The following is a 9,758-nucleotide window of genomic DNA, read 5'->3' as shown; positions in this document are numbered from 1 at the left end:
TTTCTTTTTCTCGAAATAATTGTCACTTTAGAATACTAATACAACATTTATTACTTTTTTCCAATATAATACCCTTATTTATTGAACTTAATCCAACTTAACTACTCATCCTCCACTAACTACAAATAATAAGGATGTTTTAATAAATGATACTAATTTTACCATCAAAATCAACACAATTAATTATTTCCTTAATAACCGTGCATCAACCTCAAACAACTACTATTTAGAGACGGGGGGAGTATTAATTAGCCTTTTTCTTGAAAATTGGTTTTTTTTCATCTCTCTTCTATTAACTGCTATAATTTCGGTGCACTAAGAAATACAGAGAAAGTCAACATTCAAATTCCACAGACACACTAAACTGAACATTTTATTCTTCTGTCACGCCACTTTCTTCTTCAACTTTGAAAAAGTCTGATAAGATATGGCAAAACGAAAGGAACCAAACCATTTGAAATCGTATGATTGTATATGAATTCTGCTCTTCCCCCCAGCACAAAACACTCGCGCCCAACATGATTTCCAAATATACCCATGCGTGAGTTTAGTCACAAACCACTGAACCTCTGCACGAGTTAACGCACGCAAGTTGGCCAGTGGTCAAAACTGAAGAACAAACGTTTTTTGGACGGTGGTCAATGCTTTTTATTGGTTTTTACACTTTTTTTTTTTTTTTTTTTTTTAAGTTTTTCTCACGTTTTTGCATCCCATTAAGTGCTATGCTACCTTAAACCACCTATAAATACCCTCACAAACTTCCTCTTTCCTCATATTATCTCCTCCCACTCGCTCCCCCTCTTTCTCTTCTTCGTTTTTGCTTCTATAGTCTCTAGGCTCTTTACACCCCTTTAGGTAAATAGCAGTAGTTTTTGGGGGAAGTAGTGGTCCGTCGGGTTGGGAAAAGGGCATCATTCCTTGAGGGAAAATTAGGTTTGCTTCCTTTTACTTCCAAAATATTTTTACCGTGGGTAAATAGAATCATCATGGGGGTATAAAAAGGAACCAAACTTAAATTTACCTCAAGGGATCTTGATGTCTTTTTCTCCAACAGGACATATCACAAGTTAGAAAAATCCTTAATAATTAAAAAGTAGCGCATTTATTGGATCACAAGTTTAAAAAACCCAATTATTAAAATAACTACTTTTATGACATTTGGTTTTTTGTGTGTTTATTAATCGCTCCGTTTCAAAATACATATCCAATTTTTGCAATGTGCACTATTTACTTGACTTACTTTGACCATACTTTTTAACTAATGTATAAATATAAATATTAGCATGTAAGATGTTGTTTGATTTGTCTCGAAAAATATTTTCAAAATATTAAATTTTTATAATTTTTTACTTTAGATAATTAAATATATTAACGGTTAAAATTGTGCATTGACATGTGTGAAATGGCTGATTTGGACATGTATTTTGAAACGGAGGAAGTATTAAATGAAGGAAATCTTAATAATTTAAAGTTTTGGTTAGAAAGTAAAAAAAATCAACAAAAAATTATTTTAACAATGAAGGTCACTTGAACAATTTTTTTTTTTTTAAACAAATGTCATTTTATTTTTAAATATATATTTTCTCAATTAAGATTTTTTTTACAAACTCAAACAAGATCTATAAATAATTTTAATTTTTTTTTTTTTTTTAGAGAAAACTAATAAGTGCCCCTATATTAGTTAATGGCGCTCGAACCACTATATAAAAAAAAACACATTTTGAAAGACATTGGATAAAATATTATTTAAAGAATTTTCTTAGGAAAATTTTAAAAAAAATATAGGAAAAAAAAATGATCCAACCCTTTATTCATTTGTCTCAACTATATAGTAAGTAGTGGTGGTGAATGGTGAAAGCTGACGCAAACATATCGACGAAAACATACATAGATAGATCCTCATCCAAATTCCAAAACCCCAATTTTGCAATTGAAGAGAATCGATTATTAGTGTGTGTGAAGAAAATGGAAGTGGGTGTAGGTTTTGATGAGAACGATTACTTGTCATGTTGTGGAAGCACCAAATTCGCCAAGGAAATGGCTGCTGCCTCTCCTTTCCCTTCCTACCACCGTGCTCTCACCGTTGCTAAACACATTTGGTTCAACATAGTTGATGTCAATGGTTGGCTTCAAGCTTTCTCTGCCCATCCTTCCATTGGTCAACCTCGTCCTCCTTCTCATGCTTCTGCAACAAGTGCTGAGTTCAGTTTTCATTCTCTAACTCAAACTCTCCTTTTTCATCTGGGTCTCTTTCTTTTTTGCTTATTAATGTGAAAAATTGTTACTTTAGTGTGAAGGTCGTGTTTTTCTTATGTGGGTCTCTCTCATTTATGTTTATTGATGTGAAAAATTGTGACTTTAATGCTAAGGTTGTGTTTTTCTTATCTGGGTCTCTTTCCTTTTTGTATATTGATATGAAAAATTGTGTCTTTCGTGTAAAGGTTGTGTTTTTCTCATGTTGGTGTTTGTCATTTTGGATATTCGTTTGGGATTGTATGACAAATTATGACTTTAGTGTAAATGTTGTGTTTTTCGCATGTGGGTATTTGTTAATTTGTGTCTTCTTTTGGAATTTTAGGGTAGTGATAGTAATTGAAGTGAAAATTTTGAATGTGGATTATTGTTGTTTGTGGCTTCTTCACTTTTGTGGTGTTTGATAGTGTCTCATTTGGAATTTCTTTTATAGTGTTGCTAATGGAATTTGTATGTTTAGTCATTCTTCTAAGTGTATGTTTGATATCAAAAATGATTCTAGAGACATAATTGATTTTGACATGTTTGATTCAATTGGAATTGGTTTTGCATCTAGAGTTGAGTGTATGTTAGCTTGGGCGTACCCAACTAATTAAACGTACATTTACTTTGAAGCTCTTGTTAGTAGCTTTGTTACATTCCTGCGATTAGAGCATCCTATATGCGGTTCAAGACATACAACGGTTTTAATTTGAAGTTAAGATTTGTAGCTTTTGGCTCCAAATGTGATTTTTACTTTCGAATTTATGGTTCAACTCACTTTTACGTGAATGTATCCAAATATAAATCACTTTATATTCAACTTACTTTTAACTAATATCAAGTTTAGGAAATCAACTTTTGTCACTGCAGAACCAAACATGCACGGACTCTATTATTGTTTTTAGCCATATGGGTTACTTTCTTCTCTTTGCATTAATAGAAAAACTTGGCATCATTAACATGTAGAAGAAACTCATTTTGGCAGGTGGAGTATAGGAGAACAATCAACTGCTTTAGCAACTTCTACTGCTTCTAGTTTACAGGTTTGCTTGCTTTCAGCTGCTATTGAAAATGCTACCAATAATCTAGTGCTGTTTCGTGTACTAAAGAACGTATGAAAACTGATTGTTCTCTTGCTCTGCTATCAGCATACTTAAGACTATTTGTGTATGAGTACTGATTTTAAAAAAACACCTTCTTTCAGAGAGTTATAGTTTCTTACAAAGTATCTTATGGTTTCAACTTTTGCATCCTTTATTGGCTTGACCTGCATCATGGTTCGTTATTGATTTTATTATTACGGTGGAAAAGTCATTTGTTCATCAGCAAAATTGGATTTGGGACCGGGAAACAAACATTCAGTTTTTGTAGGTTTAATATAACCGGTATGTTAATAGTTCATATATTATGATGATAATTAGTATTCTAATTGTGGTCTGTTTGACTTTTGTAGGAACTAGCTGAATGGAATGCTCGGTATATGCAAAAGTTTGGGTTTGTATTTCTTGTATGTGCATCTGGGAGAAGTACTGAATCGCTACTTGCTGAACTAAAGGTAAAATATGAATTTAAGGTCTAGTGTTGAGTGTTATATTAAATTTAAATTCATTTGTTCACTGTGCAGAGACGCTATGCAAACAAACCGATTGTTGAATTTGAGATTGCAGCTCAGGAGCAAATGAAAATTACAGAACTTCGCCTTGGAAAGCTCTTTACAAGTAAAAAAAACATATCTTCTACAACTGATACTAATTCCATTGCTGTTGCTCAAAGTCAAAGGGCAGAAGGTACTTCCATATACTTTATTGTGTTTTATGTTTGGTTATTTTATAAGCATATTTCCAAATTTGGATTTGATTCCAATTGATAGCTTCATGTTCTAATTGTTTCAATGACTGCGACAACCCGTGCACTATTGAATTCGGTTAAGGAAATGATTCCATCCACTCATAATATACCATGATGACTTTATATATTAATTATTAAACCTATGATATATCATTTTCCGTTTATAATCAACCATCACTGAGTCACAACTTTTTGTCTAGAAGTAGCAGGATCATAGTTTGGAGTTTTATGTCCATTTATTCTGTATATTAAAAGTTGTGAGTTCTAAGATAGTCAAGTCTAAGATTCAAGTAATTTAATGTTAACAAACACGTCAGAAAGAATTGTATGATCTTCACATGCCACTATCTGTATAAATAAAATAGATTATAGAAAAGGCAAACTGAGTAAATCCAATTGCATGATGTTTAATTAAATCAACTAGAACATGAGAATATCCATTTGTAAATGTATCAACTAATGATGTTGTAAATTTAGCATTTCTATTTCTTACATAATATTTATCTTGAAAAAGCATAAGGTGTTTGGTTTGGTTGATATAGTTAAAGTTACTGGCATCATTTTGAGATTTTACCATTTTGAGTAGTCAGGCTTTTTCTTTTTTCTTTGGTTACATTTACTTTTATTTGATATTCTATTATTTGGAACTACTTTTCCTTGTGATCGTGTCTTTTTTCCCCATAACTTGCTAATTGTGCATATATGAGAAAACATAACTATGGTATATGAAATTTTCTGTCTGATGATAACATTTGTATGTAAAACAATTCATGAATCTTCACCAAATAACTTAAGCATTTGGATTCCTTATTTAAAATTGTATTAGAGCCTCTGCATGTTGTCATGTCTTGGATCTTGCTTGAGTAGTCATGTTGGATAAAAATCCATTCCGAAGGCTTTACCGAAGAACTTATCTTCTGACAAAACTGGTAACTGACGAGAATAAAGACGCACGTTAACTTGTGGGATAACAGATAGTACTTTTGATAAACTTAATTAAAGTTGCCACAATGTTATTTCTGAAATTCAGGTTTCTAGAAACTCTGAAGTGAGCATTGTGTTCTTCTCAGGGAGAGGTTCAAACGAACTTCTAAACACATGCTAAACTTGTTAAAGGAAGGTAGAATAGAAACCAAAGTAAATAGATCTTTTAAGTTTTAAGAAAACATTTTGATCTCTTAAATTTGGATCATTTGGACCTCCATAAAATGTAAGCATTGGTTTATGTTATTCCAATGCAGCACTTCTGATTTCTGAAGCCTTCCGTGGATCTGCATTCTGCAATGGTGGCATTGTATATACTTATTGCTTACTATCCCAAGATTGTGATATTTGTCCTATTTCTGACTGATTATAGAAGTACATATTATTGAAAACCCTTCAACTTTTTGGCTGGACACAAATGCTAGGTCTAGGATGATCAACGAAGTAACTTAGAATGATTTCGTACTTTTCATTTTATCATCTACCTCTTTTCTTAAGAAAATCTCTTTCATGTATGTCCCAGGACTCAAATATAAGCAAAAATAATTAAATGCACATTGATTAACGATAGTAGTTAACTCCAATTAATTTTCTTGATTCAAAGGGTATTTCAGGAATTAGAATAATTAAGATGTTAAGATTGGTTAGAATTTGCTTATATTTTGTACCATTCGACATGTCTATCTTTTGTTTGTATTTAAGTTTGAATGTGCAGCTCATGAACTCCTACTTTTGCATCATTATTGTTTTTGGTGATATCATGATAATTTCTTAATACTTGTTTTATTAATTTTTCGAATGCTAGAAGTTCGTGTAAGCATTATTGGTGGTCATGTGACTGCTGCTGCTTCAAACACTTTAACAGGAAAATCAATCCAAAATACATCTAGAACCCGCCCAGCTATTACCACTCACGTGTTGGATGTTTCGCGGGGATATCCAGCTCCTGGAATTGAGGTACTTTTGGAGGTGTGGAGGGGAAGTCAAGCTGGACCGACATTTGGGATTACAGATGGTGGCGGTTGGGTGGTTCTAGGGTCTTCGACAACTGACTCCGACGGTCGTAGCGGTCAACTGATGGACATAGTTGATGATGTGGATCCAGGGATATACAGGTTAACCTTCAACACTGGGAAGTACAATCCAACTGGTTTCTTTCCATATGCAACTATTGTGTTTGAAATCCTAGAGTCGCAGAAAAGGGAACATTTTCATGTTCCTCTGTTGCTTTCACCATTTTCATTCAGCACTTACCGTGGAAGCTAGAAGAAATATGGGAATTGTTGCCCTATCAATGCATTCATTACATGCATTGAATATCTAGAAGTTTTCATGAAAGTGGATTAGTATTTGTGGTGTTTTGCTTAATGTAATGCCCATACTGTATAGGATAATAATTGAGTCTTGAAATGTTTTTAATATAAGCAAGGGTCTATGATTTATAATTTTATATATTACTTGAATCAATTTAAATTTGTTTTAAAAAATATATATAATTTTAATTTGAAAGTTGAAACCAATGAAACGTGCAACATCCTTATTAGGTAACAAATTCCCAATTGGGTAAAACGTACAAGATTCCTCATTATGTTTTAAGCACACAAGTTTCATATAATTGGTGAGCTACCATTAGCTGAACCAACAAAGATATTTAATTTGTTAAGAAACTTCTACCTAGTGCTAACTAAAATTCCTATACAACATGTGTTTATCAACCATTCAAAATAATGGTAATTCTTTCCCAAACCAAATATTTTTGCAATAAGAAATGACAGGAGGGAAAGAAGAAAAGAAAGATGAGAAGGGAAAAGATAGTAAAAATGAAGAAAAGAAGAAAGATGATATTGAATTGATCACTGCTATTTACAAATTAAATTTGCATTGTCAAGAATGTGGGAACAAGATCAAGAAACATCTCTTAACTACTCAAGGTATGAACTTATTTAATCATTTCCATATGCTTTTATGGATTTCTTTAAAATCATGATTTACTCACAAATGATAGAATTTTTTTGTTTTAATTTTTATGTGTCATTGTATTTTTTTTTCTTTCTTTATAGGGGTACAGGCTGTAGAAATGAATATTGAGAAAGGAGAAATTAAGGCAAAAGGGAAATTGGACCCTTTGAAAATCTTGAAGCTTATAGAGAAGAAGAGCAATAATAAAGTTGAATTAATATCACCAAAAGTGAAGCCTAAGGAGATTATTATTACGGATAAAAAGCCAAAGGAAACTAAGGATGTAAGTATATATATTTTGTTTATGATTTGAGTGTGATTTTGGGGTGAAGGTCACTTTTAAACATGCATTTTTAGATGATATATTTTGTAATGTAAGATTTTTAACACGCCTCTTAACACTTAAAACTTAAAATTTAATGTGATTCGAGCGACTTAATATGGGTGATCCAACTCATTATATTATAATTTGAGTTGGTCATAATTCATTCTAACAAAATCGAGTTGTAAGTTTGGAAATGTCACCCTTATTTTATTATTATTTTGTGATTTTTCATAAGTTATTTTTTTTTTTTTTTTATCAAAAGTAATCATATTCGAGTGTTTTGGACACTACAAATGAATATCTCTTTTTTATTTTATTTTAAATTTGATAAGATATAAGATATAGTAGTAATAATTTATGGACATAAAATAAGTTGAGTAAAAAAATAGTTTTAATTAATTTTGGTATTTATGTATTCATGACAACAATTTTTATGTCTGATTTGAAGCCAATTGTCCGAACTATCACGGTGAAGGTTCACATGCATTGTGACAAATGTGAGGCTGACCTAAAACGTAGATTAATCAAGCACAAAGGTAACTCAAATCAAAGTAATATGATTTATATAATATTGAAATCTTATATTCCATGTTAATTAAGTTTGCTGTGATTAAATTTGACCAAATATATACAGGGATTTTCAATGTTAAAACCGACAAGAAAGCTCAAAGTCTAATAGTTGAAGGGACCATTGAAGTGGAGAAATTGACATCATTTTTGAAAAAAAGAGTGCATAAAAATGCAGAGGTAATTTCCATAAAAGAACATAAAAGGGAAGAAAAGAAAGAGAAGGGCAAAGAAGAAGAAGAAAAGAAAGAGAAAGGCAAAGAAGAAGAAAAGAAAGACAAGGGCAAAGTAATAGAAATTCATCATGGAGGAGGAGATACACGAGATGAGATTAAAATAAAGGACAATAATAATGTTCCTTATATTATTCACTATGTTTATGCACCACAACTTTTCAGTGATGAGAATCCTAATTCCTGTTCTATTTCCTAGTTTTGGAGTTTAAGTAAACAATAAATAAATTAGTCAGACATTTAAGTATTCTAGATGCTTGCATTGCATATAATTTCAAATATATGATAACTATAACAATTTTTATGTTCATGTTAATGCCAAAAATTTGATGTTGAAAATCTGTAAGTATATTAATTTTATCTACGTTTTCATTATTGTACTTACGAGTGATGTTTGATATATTGAAGCTAACTCCAATGAAAGCAACTCTTTTCACTTTTATTTTTGCTCTTCACACACGACAAAAATATCAAAATACACTCAACCGTAGTTAACTGTTAGTCGCTTCTAAATATCATTTGTCGAGCGATAGTAAACTACCGTGAAGATATTTTGGTATTTTTGCAGTGTATATGATCAAAAATGAAAGTGAGAAAAGCAATTTTCAACTCCAGTTTGTCAAATCCAATTCCTGAAGGCCTATACTTACTTTGTTCCCAAGTGGAAAAAGAAAGGGTAAGAAAATTTCTTTTTCCACCGTCCTTCCATCTCATATGTCTTCCGAAATTTTAAAGATAGTCATCGGATTTTGTAATTCAAAATGAGGTTTTTCCTATTTTTAGAGTGCAAAAAAATTAGCTACAGTCGTTTTAGTGACAATTCAACGTGACAAACTTTTCCCCCTACCAATTGGGATTATAAAATTCAAAAGATAAGTACTTCATATAGATCAAACTCTGAACTTAACATTCCTTATGTCAAAATCAATTAATTTTCACCTGATTTTTTAACACAAGAGGGGGTTCGAACCATGTATAGAGGGTGTTGAGATTATAAAATCCGACTTCATATTTTACAATACCAACGCCTATACATGTTTCGAACCCCTCCCACTTATTAAAAAAAATCATTAAAAGAATGTGAAATTTAATTATTTGTTGGTCTCGTGTGCTTCTAACTTTGCTAGTGACCTATTTTTACCCCTTTATTACTATTTTTTAAAACTGCACTTTTTCGAATTTGTCAATCTAAACACAAAAAAGATACCGTTCTTTCTAGCGTTTGGATTGAAGAATCCATAAAATAAAAATTGTACTTTTCCCTCTCAAATTAACAAATTTGGAGAAGAAGCTCTCACTTTAATTGATATGGTATTTTCAGCCTTCCCCCATTATTTAGACAATTTGGATTTTCCTAAAATGAGTTAGTGCCTAGTTGGATATGCCGAACACTATCAACTTCATTAGTGAAAGTGACTTAGTAAAAAATGTCATATACTTGGAATGAAGGGAATATTATTTAGCCTAAGATGATTCATACTAGAAACACACTCCAATAATAGTAGTGTAGAGTATGAACAATTAATTAAGTTAACAAAACTATTTGTAAGTTTACGACTTTGGGGTATTTGGATTAAATAGGCCATCTATACTTTTCAAATTTCAAC

General features: G+C 31.5%; 2 protein-coding genes across 4 annotated transcripts; both read left to right on the top strand.

Annotated features, from left to right (window-relative positions):
* Nucleotides 1-1,808: 1,808 nt before the first annotated feature.
* On the top strand, nucleotides 1,809-6,519 carry LOC25500241 (uric acid degradation bifunctional protein TTL). Of its 3 annotated transcripts, none has more exons than XM_039828738.1 (5): nucleotides 1,809-2,201; nucleotides 3,221-3,278; nucleotides 3,689-3,790; nucleotides 3,860-4,022; nucleotides 5,933-6,519. In XM_039828738.1, exons 1-5 carry the CDS (start codon nucleotides 1,849-1,851, stop codon nucleotides 6,331-6,333), a joined length of 1,077 nt encoding a protein of 358 aa, XP_039684672.1. In that variant the 5' UTR covers nucleotides 1,809-1,848; the 3' UTR covers nucleotides 6,334-6,519. The 3 variants fall into 3 exon arrangements, with proteins under 3 accessions (XP_039684672.1, XP_013444043.2, XP_013444044.2); XM_013588589.3 differs by having other exon boundaries at nucleotides 1,810-2,201; nucleotides 5,876-6,519; XM_013588590.3 differs by having other exon boundaries at nucleotides 1,810-2,201; nucleotides 5,873-6,519.
* A 175-nt stretch (nucleotides 6,520-6,694) lies between these two features.
* LOC25500240 (heavy metal-associated isoprenylated plant protein 4) lies at nucleotides 6,695-8,466 on the top strand. Its single transcript, XM_013588588.3, has 4 exons — nucleotides 6,695-6,998; nucleotides 7,128-7,309; nucleotides 7,800-7,887; nucleotides 7,986-8,466. Exons 1-4 carry the CDS (start codon nucleotides 6,836-6,838, stop codon nucleotides 8,348-8,350), a joined length of 798 nt encoding a protein of 265 aa, XP_013444042.1. The 5' UTR covers nucleotides 6,695-6,835; the 3' UTR covers nucleotides 8,351-8,466.
* Nucleotides 8,467-9,758: the final 1,292 nt, after the last annotated feature.

This window comes from Medicago truncatula, chromosome 8 (genome assembly GCF_003473485.1).
Source record: "Medicago truncatula cultivar Jemalong A17 chromosome 8, MtrunA17r5.0-ANR, whole genome shotgun sequence".
Classification (NCBI taxonomy): Eukaryota; Viridiplantae; Streptophyta; class Magnoliopsida; order Fabales; family Fabaceae; genus Medicago; species Medicago truncatula.
Note: the sequence above shows the minus strand (reverse complement) of the source record. Positions and strands in the feature narration are given on the sequence as shown.